A 12,789-nucleotide genomic window follows, 5' to 3' on the forward strand; every position below is an offset into this window, starting at 1 on the left:
AAACATCTACATTGAAGAAAAAAAAACCATTTATTTTGGGAGACGTGGTCTTCTTTTTCTGATTAGTAGTCAAGTCCAAGTTCAGTTTTGATGTATTTTTGAAGAAATTACATTTGTACATGTATACTCTGCGTTGATACACCTAATATGTAACATGAAAAATAAAAAAGTTTCACCTCTCTGTTGCACTGTTCTATTAAAAAACTTAAAAATAAGTTGTCCTGTTAGGTGTCGGTCCATCAGAAAGTGGTTCACAAGATAAATGCAAACCAGGATTAATTAATTTGCTGTCATTATTTTCCACTATCAAATTAATGTGTGTTTTACTTTCCTGGTTGAAGGTCAGAGAAGGATAAAAACCCTAATTTTCAAATTTCAAATTAAAAGATCCAGATTAGCTTTTTCAGACTTTTAAATCCTTTAAACATCTTTTGTGAAAGGGAAATAATCAAAATTCATCTTTTTATTTGTCTGACAGATCATCACTGAGATTACAGAGGGTGCTAATGTATGTGGTTCCACGCTATATATGTACTTTTGTCGAACAGCTGCAAAGACGTGCAAGCATCACCAACTGACTGTACCGTGTGAGGTAACCTCTGACAGACCCTTTGAAATGCGTTTGGGTGGTTTGGTTTAGATATCACTCTGGTTTCAACCAATTCAAACCAGTGAACTCTATATGATTTCATACAAAATGTTGTGCTCATTGTCCTCCTTAGTTAATTAGAGGTGATTCAAGCATTCCTGCACTAATGGCAAAGAACAGGAATCATATTAAAACATGAGAGAATTACATTCTTAAGTAAAGAGACAAAGTAGAACCAAAAAACAGAGCTTCACATATATGCAGCTTACAAAAGAAGTGTGAGAAAAATATTTTAAAATAACTTTCACCAGAATCACTGTCAATTAGAGAATTATTTTTTTTTACCATGTTGGTCTTTTTTTAAAGTTTATTTTCCCTGTAAGGTGTTGTTATGCTGTACGGATGGAGTGATAGGGAATACAAATTAGTACCACAACTCAACCCCGAGGTGCAATGCTCAGAGAAATCACAAAAGACCTAAGAGCTACATTACAGACTCTACTGGCCTCTGTTACCATGTTAAATATTAAAGTTCATGACAGCACAGCTTAGGTTTGCAAAGCTTCCTGTGAACAAACCTTTGGACAGATGAGACCAAAGTGAAGGTTTTGGGCCATAATGCACCTCAACGTGACTGAAATGATGTGGTGAGACCTTAAGAGAGTCTAGCATAAACAAATCCCCACAGATCCCAGTGACCTGAAGAAACATTATAAAGACGAGTGGGTCAAAGTGTCTCCACGATGTGAGAGACTGACAGAGTAATGCAGAAAGCGAGTGCTTCAGGTTATTGCTGTTAAAAGCCGTTGTGCAAGCTGCTGAATCATGGGGTGTACTTGTTTTTTTAACAGGACTACACAGGTGTTTTTATATCACTAATTTCATATTGGACCAAAACATATCTGCAGTGGTGTGCGATGTCCAGTCTGGTTTTTACCACCTTAAGATGATTTTTCAATTTTTCAAAAGAACTTTCTGATGTTATAAAACAATAGAAAAATAACTCTCTCTTTAAGAATTAAAATACCATGTTTTTTTCATTAAATGCTCCCCCACTTATGTCTGATTCTGACTCAAAGAAAAACATTTTCCACTAAAGCTTTTCCAAAACATGACAGAATGGTAATATTTTCATAGTGTGACAGTTTACTAGTTATTTGGAGTAAACAACTATGGGCAGAAAATCATCACTTCTCCAAAGTGCTCAAGCTTTTAACTTTCCAAGTCAAGAAGAGGTGGATTGAGGCTGTTATTGAGCTGCTTTGTACCATTGTATTTAGAAATCATGCAATGTCGTGAGAATCCCCCCGAATTAGTCTGATGGGGATGATAAATTGTATTACAGCCAAATGTGTCCTGTAGGAGGGATTAACTACTCCTTTTTTTGGCAGACAATTTACTGTTGCTGCCAACAGGAATGACAGATGTTTATTTTGTGTTCTTGCCAGTTACAATGAGACTTAAGATGAATGGAAGCAACAAATAATGACTCTGAAGAATAATGCCACATATCACTCTAAGTCCTGCGTCATATTTTATTTCTGAGAAGCGGAAGCATTAATGGTTGAAAATCTTACTGTTTTATTTATTTATTTATTTATTTACTGTTACCTTTTATAGCTGCTGGGTTGCACTGACATAAAGCCTCTTGCATTTTAATAAAAATACTTGTGTGTCAGCAGCTCTTTGTTACTCAAAATAGTCAGTGAGTCTGAGGGAAGTAACTTCTTTGTTCCTGTGATTGCCGTCTGAAGGTGTGCTACTTGACATTTTTGGCAGAAGAAATTGTCTACATGCTAAAATTAACAATGAACGATTGAGCTACTTTAGTTTACAGAGGCTGATATCGAGGCTGCTGTACCACTGTACCGTAGCTCATTGAGACACTCGAAGTGAACAGAGCCTTTGTTAATGTCATTAGCAGCACCTGTGCCTTTCCTACTGGGATAAACAGCTGCTGTGGGGGAAAAAAACCTGTTTACTGCGCAGGTGCGTAACACGAAGAATTTAATTGAAACTATTCCATCTAAGAAGGGACCAGAATCCTTCTGTCATCTTTAATAATATGTGATACGTTTCTGTGATCATCTGTTATCGCAGGTCACAGGGGATGTGCTTCTTCTCTTTCACACTAGTTTCCTTTGTTAGCATGGACACTTATTAGTGTTTTGAAGGATGCAACTCATGTAATGTGCTCCTGAAATCCCTATATTTAGTTTTATTTTCATTAATGGCCAAAGCTGCAGCTGCTCGTTTTGACCACAAGATAGCGGCAACGTCTCAACATGTGACCCAGAAGTAGGCGCTGCGCTCTGATGTCTTCAGCGTCCCTCTGAAGCTGTGAAGTCCACAATGATTGAAGCACCTTCAAGCATGCAAATAGGACATGTAAGTGTGCAAAATGTTATCTAATGAAAGCTTGTGCTGAAAACCCTACAGCCGCAGCATTGCTGCTCATCTATTTTAAACTGGTTTTAGAACTATTATAGAATAGAAAGCAGGCATTTTTACATTTATTTTCCACTGTTTAGACTGATTTTTTTTTCGTTTTTATGATGGTGTTATTTTGTGCTCTTGTAATGATAATAATCATTAGTAATTATAATGATTATCGATTTGATTAAATTACTTTTAGACTCACACATTCATCCATTTAGCCAACTACTTATTCAAATTAGGGTGTCTAAGAGGTGGAGCCTAAAATGCACACAATCATAGAAAAATAAATAAATCTGGTCCCTGTTTTCCACTTGTAAACGATCACTTTTTATTGTTTAATTTTTGGATATACAACTTCAACAATAGTCTACACTGAGGCATAGAAATAAAATAAAAAAAATGAAAACATTTAAAAAATAAAATAAAATAAAAATTAATATATAGTTATCTAAGCACCCTGTGTAATATTTTTGGAACTGATTAAAACAACACAACTCATAACTCAAACTTCCATCTATTATTTAAATTGCACAATTACATTCAATAGTTCAACATTCCTATTTTCCCACGTTACACAAATGCAGCATACGCCATCTCAAGGCGCCATTTTGGCTCCACAGCTTCCTATCTTGATGCAGTTCCTCTGTTTGGTCAAGTGTCGAAATCCAGCGTTATTCAATTTTTAAAAGAAAATGAATTAATTTATTTAAAATGTGAAAAGGAAATAGTTGTGTACTCGAGTATAATTCCACTGAAATCTGAAATGTCAGCATTTATGGGAGGTTGGACGTTACCTGCAGTAAGTGTGTTTTCAACAGGTCTGCAGGAGTTTCAAGAGCCAAAACAGGTTTACAGAAAACTACATTAGCTACATTATCACCTCTAACATGATATTGTGTTTTTCTTTATGTATATTTTAAATACATATAAAAAATAATGTAAAATAACCTGTAAGTTTGTACTCATGATAATAAGTAAGCGATTGTTAATCGTATCTATAGGATAGAGAATCAAAGTAGGCAATGTAAAAATCATAAGAAACACACACACAGCAATAATAATGGATTGGATTTATATAGCGCTTTTCAAGGCACCCAAAGCGCTTTACAATGCCACTATTCATTCACTGGTGGAGGCAAGCTACGGTTGTAGCCACAGCTGCCCTGGGGCAGACTGACAGAAGCGAGGCTGCCATATCGCGCCATCGGCCCCTCTGGCCAACACCAGTAGGCGGTAGGGTAAAGTGTCTTGCCCAAGGACACAACGACCAGGACAGAGAGCCCAGGGATCGAACCGGCGACCTTCCGGTTACAGATACGCTTCCCAACCCCTGAGCCACGGTCACCCCAGTAGCCTGAAGCAGTGGCTATAATGAATCAACACTCCTGCAACGTTATTATAATCCTCCTTTTCCACGAGGCGAGCACAAAATGTAAAATGCATAAGCTAAAGATAGGTTATAGATATTGGGAAACGTGCGCGCCCACACTCAGTAACACGCACACACATGCGCGCGTGCGCTCGTCCTCCACCCCCTTCTCCCCCTCTCTCTCTCTCTCTCACTCACTCACACACACTCACTCGTGTTCACCCTCACACCTCAGCAGCAGCGTGCAAATAAACGCACACACATACACACACGCACATGCACACACATGCACACACACACACACGCGCGCGCACACACACACACACACATCTCTGCATCCTGTATTTTTTTATGCATCGGGAACCGGGGCTTTATAAGCGGTCGTGGATTATGATGCCAGTTTTTATAACAGCGGAATATTGGCTTCTTCTTCGACTCCAACTGTGAACAGCAGTAAATCCCGTGCACACGCGCGCGTGTGTGGTTTTTTTTATTTTATTTTAATTTTTCAGAATTTTTTGTAATTTGGTTTCCACGTTACTTCTGAACGCCGAGAAACCGCCGAGCGAGACGCAAAGCCTACGTTCAATGCAGTTGGAACATGTCCTATGTTCCCTTTCAAGGTAAGTCAGAGCTAATATTTTTGATATTTTTGACACCCACTGCATCTTTCTTTTCTGTCCTCCTCCCCCGTTCCTCGCCATCCTCTCTCTCTCTTTCGCTGTCTCTCTCTTTCTGTCCCTCTCTTCCCTCTCTGTCATATGAAATAGGCATATCTAAAAGCACCATAGCCGACAGGTGCATAGAGATAGCCTAGAGTGCCTTGTAGATAGATACCCACACACGCACGCACAAGCACACACGGATCCCGCGCAGCGTCTGTGGTGTGGAGCTGTGCATGCGGTAATTATAGTATCGTAATAAGGTATGCATGTGCACTAGTGTCTTCCCCTGCAAAAGCATTCCTCTGTTTGAGAGCACTCACACTGCGATCATGGCCAAAAACGCTGTAATATTCCACTAATGATCCTGTGGTGTTGTAGAGTGTAAGGAGTTTATAGCGACACGATGCTAGTTGAGTGTGCAGCATCTCTACTGTTTATATATAATGGAGTTTATACTGCTCTTATCATACTTACAGGCTTATTAAAAACATGAATTAGTGTAATGTGCTCATAGAAACTCTTAGGGTTGTATGAAGTACTGGATTGTGGTTTTATTACTTCATTTGCTTCTAATCTCATATACAATTTGCGAGATAGCCCCTTAGGGACTTTTCACTCTGATATTTCATGAAATATGTTTGATATTTTGTTGGTATCCTAAAAAGTCTGTATCTTGCTTTCTGTGTGCAAAAACTTTGGCCAACTAAATATGTAGATGACCAGAATAAGAAGCTACTTCATTGTTCTTGGTCTTTTATTCCCTCATATTCGAGTGTGAGTGGGTGAAAGGCGCTTCAGTGTACGGTAAAGGCAGATTCCCTTGGTATCATTGCACTGCAATTGTGACTAATGCTATATGTGAGCAGGCGTGCTGCAGTGAGCTGCCTCACATCTATCCAGTCGTAACGTTCAATTTGCAGTGTGTCTGTTTTTGTGTGTGTGTGATTAGAGGGTCTAATTTGGGAAAAGCACGGTCCCTTAAGTGTGATAGCTGAAGTCAGACCGGAGTGAAATGTAACGCCCAGCGCAAAGTTTGGAGAAGCCGTGAAGGACTGGGGGTGATTTGTGTGAGTACCTGTGATCAAAGAGGGTAAAACTGTAGCAGTGTGTGTATCTGTGTGAGAGAGACAGCAGTGTGTAGTCAGTGTGTGGGTTCAGGAGAGAGTGGAGGTGTGCTGCATGTGACTGTAAGGGTGAGAGCGAGTGATGGTGCATGTGTGGATGCAAGCACACACTCACCAACCTGTAACCCTTTGTAGGACAGAATGTGTGCCTCTAAAATGGAGACTAATCTCGACCCGAAATACCCAGCTGTCAGCTCCTGGACCTCACTGTGACCCCGAAGTCATCGTCTAAGCTGCGCGTGAAAAGAGAGACCAAATGTAACTGTGGCAGCCAACTTGGTTGATTTTGCTCTTTATTCCCTCAGAGCACAGCAGATAATGGCTAAAATGCCCACCTGTGCAAGTGCAGCTATAGATGTTGGTTGCATAATATTGGTGAGATGCTCTGCCACTGTGTTTTATGTGTGTGTGTGTGTGTGTGTGTGTGTGTGTGTGTGTGTGAGAGAGAGAGAGAGAGAGAGAGAGAGAGAGAGCCCACTCTGGGAGTCATTGCCAGGAAATTGTGAGCACAGCGCTGCACCTACAGAACCTGCCAGCGACGGCACTGAGTACTCTGTCTCTGTGATCGCAGAGACATTTTATTTTCAGCATTGTTTTGTTGGATTTTATGGAGCTAACCTGTGTTTAGTCTTATAAATAACACAGAAAGCCGAATGCTTGAAAAATGAACAAGTTTAAAGGCGTTGTCTTATGCCGTCATTTATAGTGAATATTTAATACATGACTAAAATTTTGTAGTTTAACCGCTTATAGCAAATTGGATAAAAGTTCCCTGTCAGTTAATAGGAAATGTAACACAATTTTTAAAAATCTGTCATTTCTGTAATCATGGATAGAATTTAATAGTGTTTGCAGGTTTCAGCTTTTGAATTATGAAACATATGCTGCCATTCTTTCTTTTATATCGTTGACTGTGTCCAGCAAATGAAGCAGTCTTAAGATGAAATGTTGGAAGTTTCCACATTTTATAGACCAACCAAATAAACTGTCAAATATATGTTGGTTTACCAACTCTGCAGATAAATACTCTATCCCGCTTCCTTGTCTACCTATGGATTAGCAGCTCCATGGTTACTCAAAGAGATTATGTAACACTGAGTGATATTTATTGCTGCACAGTGACTCAACATTCAAAGATAAAATATGTGGCAAGATGGCTGATATTACCGTGACATGGGTTTGAGATGAGATTCAGATCAACATAAGGGGAGAAAGGGGCCTCAACAAGCTTGCAGATGTATCTGAGCCCATACTGACGAACGCGTTCATCTAATGTACCAAGCAAGCCATTTGCAGTCATGCCAAGTACCGGCTCAGATGAACAGGCAGTTAGTGGGAGGCAGGCAGCAGCAGCAGAGATGGACCTTCCTATCTTGGCTAAATCTTTCTCTTCCCTCATTCGCTCTCTTAAACTCACACCTTCTTTCAGTCTATCTCTTTCTCCTTCTTTTTCCCTTTCTCACTTTCTTCCATTGTGGTCGACCCCCCCTCATGCTGATCCACCCACTCACTCTCACACACATCGTTTTCTACCTCCTCGCTGTCTCCTCTCTCTCCTTCTCTTAACCTTCTCCACAATGGATGTATCCCTGAGTGCTGATGGACTCTGTGGAAGCAAGAAGCCATCCACTGAGCCATCCCTGGCCTTGTCGATTTTACAGTAGTTTGATACAGCAGCTCCTGTCAAGCATGACCGTAGTTAAAGAGACAGCACACCACCAATGCACTGCAGCACTCCTGTTCTCTGTCCTTCTCGTTCCCTCTCTTTCTCCCATGTGACATAAGGGACTGTCTTACACCCCTCCACCGCTCAGGCTGTGCCAAGAACCATCATCTGTTAGACTATTACAGTACTGCATGCACGAGATTCATGTAGCTCTGTGCACTAGATGGTCTGTCAAAGGAGACAGCCCTTTCATTTTCCAGTGGTGCGGCGAGTTTATTGAAGATGGATTCATGGTGTCTTTTTCATGTGTTGTGTAAAATTAGCGGCAGGATCAACCAATGATGAATGCACCGCTGAAGTGATTTGTTTTTAATCACATGTGTAGGATTGAATTTTCCATCTGGAGACCTGTTCACAGATCTTTAATGTTCTGATTTTTTTTTTTAATCTGATTTTTTTTTTTGAATCAAAGAATCCCATGTCCAAGTTCAGGGATGTTTTAAATCTGCCGGCCAAATCCCTGCTGAACGTGGCAAGTCAGCACTTTTAAATGTCAAAGCAGACTGTGCCTTCCGCCTTTTCAAGTATCCCTGAAGCTTCTTGGTCAAAGACATGTTATAATGTCTGGATATTGAAAACAAAAACACCAGTCCTGTCATTATTCTTGCCCAAAACTAGAAAGTCAATCAATAATCTTTATTGGTTTATTCACATAATATTTTATGTATTAGGATCCAGTCAATAAGGACATAATGTGTATCATACAAGTTGCTGACAAAGCCTGTTCAGGCATATATTATCTGGGATCCATTTCAATGTCTATAACACTTTGTTGTTCAATCAATAACTGACAACAGCAGCATAAAACACAGACCCCAAAACTAAATATCCATCAAGCACCAAATGAGGGTAGATTTGCCACAATATTGATGCAAGTAGTCATTTTAAAAAAGTAGATCCTGAGATTCTGCGAAGGATGAGGAATTTGATTAAATGATTAAGGATCAATTATTTTGTAAAACCTGTAGAGGTGCTTTTATGTTTGAGCCTTAAGTACCTTTAATAGTTTCAGTACAATTTTGAACTCAAATTTTGTTGCGTTCAGGTTTGAACTGATGCTCTATTGATTTCAGCTCTTGTTCTGACATCCTGTTCCATTTGCAACATAAATATATTATTGGGTACCAGGCCTTTTAGCTTGTGTGTTAAAAAGTTAATTGCGGGTACTGGATTTACACCACAAATTGTGACAATATGTATCCAATAATAATATAACAAGTTGACATACTGATAATTCAAGAATTGATTTGCTATTTTGTAGCAACTGTATCTTTTATCTTCTTTGGAGCCAAATGCATTCAGTGCCACAAAAGTACGGTGCATCATCTGCATATAGTTTGAGCCATTTATAGACTCATACAGGCAAAGAACTATTGCTTAGTCCAGTTGTTATTTTTTTGTGTTCAGCACATCTTCTTTATTTGTTTGCCTATTTGTTGCCCAGCACTGAACTAGCTTTAGTAAAGACTGTCTGGGACCTTATCTTATAAGAGCCTATAGTGCTTTAGTCATTCTTGGGAAAACAACATGAGGCTACTGTAACTGAGTCGCTAGGAGCAGTGACTTTTTAGATTCAGCTGCACTTTGGGTGCATGGGTAATTTAATTCTGCTGCAAAGAACGAGTGGAATGACTCAATGGGTTAGTGCAGGGGGAGAGAATGTCTTGGCTTTTGATTGATCTTGTCAGGATTCAGCAAAAAGGTCAGGATGAGCTGCTTCTTGTCTCTGGAACCAATCAGAAGGCTGCCAATCTGGAATAATGATCTCCCTCTGGATATGGTTGGCTCATAATCTTGCAGGCATGATGTCATCCAACACCAAGGATCCATGTGATTCAGAACTGAGATTTTAGCCAAACACCCTAGGCAGCGTGCAAAGTTACTGTACATATGTCATTAGTATGAGTCATGTTGTGACCAATGGATGGACTAAATTCATGTTATTAGGTGATACTCATTACTTTCTCAGAGAGTGCTGCAACTTTATTTCACATTATATAATTACTGAACTTTGATCATTTCAGCAAGGCTGGTCAGTGAGTTTTTTTTTATCATTGTGTTTGCCTGTTCAAGTATCACTAATTTGAAAGTAAAAGTTTTCAAACTGGCATGACTTCACAAGGTGAACTTTTTATGAAACCTAATAAGAAAATCATAGTTTTAAATATTTTCTGCCAGGCCAAAAAGGCCCATCGTTTCTTTTGACATGCGCATTCAAAGTGGTACATTTCAAGTACCTTTTATAAATTCCCCCTGAAATAGCTGGAGGGCCAGTAAAATAAGGGCTGATACCACAGGCTGTAAAATAATGGCCTGTGAAATAAATAAAAAAGAAAACATCTCGGTGCACTGAAGCCTGAAGCTGGATTAAACATCAGTGTCAGGCTATCAATCTCTGAATGAGGTATATAGTGCTCTCTGCTCAGTCTTGCATTCAATGACTTCACCAGACTGAATAAGGCTATACTGCACTGCTGGGTGTTTAATTAGGGCTCCTGTAGAGTCATTTATTTCAGCTGTATTTCTATTTTTATCTCATCATGTTTATATGTGTGTGTTTGTATAATTCTGTGTATGTGATTTTTTTTTTACAGTATTTGTTTGGTTGTAAATTCAAGGCAGAGGCGCTGCAGTCTCCTGTTTAGTAGCATGAAGCGGCTGTATTACTTATGGAAATCACGTTACACAGTGAACTGAAAATTCTTTCAAATAAAGTTTAATTGTGAAGCATTTGATCTTGACTTAATTCCATATGTTTTATACTGCTGCGTGCTACCCCGCCTCTGCTCCAAGAAACTTTAAAACTTTTTATAAAACAAATGTCTGCAAACAAACAAACAAAAAACTGAGTAACTGAGCTTGTGCAGAGTTTTGACTTCTCAGCTAATTTAACCCAAACCATGATTTTGTTTTACAACCTGATACACCGAATGGTTTGTTACATGGAACCATCTGGGAAGTTCTCCCTGAAAACATTTAGGAAAAACTTCACAGGTGAAATACTTCCATAACCAGCTTTAACCAACCATAGGAAGTAGAGCACATTGAAGCGGGCAAAAAGCAAGTCACGCTCTGAACCCTCACAAGCAGCCTGTGGGGCTAGCTCGGGTACACGCTTTAAGCTGGCAGGTCATCGTTCTCCCAGGTCTCATGAGTCATGTGAAAATTCAGCTGCCTTCAAGTAAAGTTTACCTAAACCTAACCAAGAGCTTTTGTTGACTAAACATAACTAAATACAAATAAAAACAGTTAAAGCGATCTAAAAAAAATGAAACTGTAAGTGAACTTGGGACACAAGCCTAAATGCCCTGGTTGAAAGCCTTGCATTTTGTCCTGCTATGACCTTGTCCTCATCCTGTGACTGTGGTTTTTGTCTGTGTTTACACTGCTTCACAAGAGGTAGACGTGTTGCCAAAACCCCAGAGTTCTGGGTGGTGTTTGACTTCTGCCTCCGCCAACTCCGCATCATCTGAAAGTGTAATTTGTCACAAGTTGTTTCACTAGTCTTTGGCAATTGACCTATTCTTTCATTTAGGATGTGTTGTAATTGAAAGTGCCATTTTGGGGGCATGAAGAGGTGCATTGTTTGAAAAAGTGTAATTAATTAATTTTAGGTGATATTATTAACACAAATTGATTTAAATTGAAACATTTTAGTGACAGAATCTTTAAGAATAAGTAAGAGTGTGAAAATAGAGCAATGTCTGCTGTTTTTACATGTCTAATGTGAAATTTACACATGAAAGTAAAAGGGAGTAAGCAGAGTGAACACAACAGATTAAATACTAAGCTGCAACTAGTAATAATCCATAAATCCTTCATAAGTCATATGTCAAACAAAAGAAAAAACAGGTGCTTTTGACTGTAGCTTCTAAAATGAAAAATATATATACAGTAAACTGCAGTACACACACAATTATGTGCATATTTTTGCACGTAAATTTCATTTCATTGGTTTAATCCTGAGCTAACACCTCCATAAATTCAGTTTAGTGGTTTACCCTACCACCTCACAGCTAGAAGACCCAGGATTGATCCTTGGCTCATTCTCTGCGCAGTTTGCATGTTTGTGTGGGTTTTCTCTTGTTTCCTCCTACATCACAAAGATGTGCAAGTCAGGAAGAGTGGAACTCTAAATTGCCCATAGGTATGAATGTGAGCGTGAGTGGATGTCTGCCTATCTGTGTTCAACCTGTGATGGACTGGCGACCTGCCCGGTGTCCTGCTATCCGCCCAGTGCATGCTGGGATAGGCTGTAGCCCCAGGTGTGCCAGAAAAGGATTAAGTGGGCAGAGAAATTAAATGAATAAAAGATTAACCTGAAGCATCATTCTCTACATTAAAATATGAAATAGAGTAGTAGAATATGTAGGTTTCTGTGATTCTCTCTTTATGGACTTGAACAGGCTGTAAATACATTTTAATGTAAATTATTTAGAGCTGATGCATAATTAATTATTACAATAATTATTTATAATGATGTATGAATAATAGTTGATATTATTATTTACTATTACTGTTCTGTTTTAACATAAATGCCAAACATTTTTAGTTACTGAACTGTGATTGTCTGTTGCTTTTCAATACTGACCTGTGCATTTGCAATTTTGCACACAATATAGTTTTTTTTTTCATATACAAAAGTACAGTTTATTATAACAACACTCGTACATACTGAATATATTACCATTACAATAGTATGCATAACTAATTGCACTTTATATTCTGACCACACTCCACAGTACTTGCTTTTTTATTTTATTTATTTTCTATGCTTATGAATCTTTAAATTTTAGTTTAATTGGTTAATTTTATGCAATTTTAACACAAAATAGGAATCTAGGTGCTGAAGTTAACCACTGTGTTTTGCAGTGTAA

The 12,789-nt window shown here is 38.8% G+C and overlaps 1 protein-coding gene across 10 annotated transcripts in view; it reads left to right on the top strand.

Annotated features, from left to right (window-relative positions):
* Positions 1 to 4,710: 4,710 nt before the first annotated feature.
* Positions 4,711 to 12,789, top strand: part of syngap1b (synaptic Ras GTPase activating protein 1b) — a 174,263-nt gene continuing 166,184 nt past the window's right edge. For all 10 annotated transcript variants that reach the window (XM_005744047.1, XM_005744050.1, XM_005744044.1 and 7 more), the window contains exon 1: positions 4,711 to 5,020. In XM_005744047.1, the coding sequence (XP_005744104.1) occupies positions 4,999 to 5,020 (22 nt within the window). In that variant the 5' untranslated portion in view covers positions 4,711 to 4,998. The remainder of the gene's footprint in view (positions 5,021 to 12,789) is intronic.

Source organism: Pundamilia nyererei, unplaced genomic scaffold (assembly GCF_000239375.1).
Source record: "Pundamilia nyererei isolate P.nyererei 1_Seehausen unplaced genomic scaffold, PunNye1.0 scaffold00138, whole genome shotgun sequence".
Lineage (NCBI taxonomy): Eukaryota > Metazoa > Chordata > Actinopteri > Cichliformes > Cichlidae > Pundamilia > Pundamilia nyererei.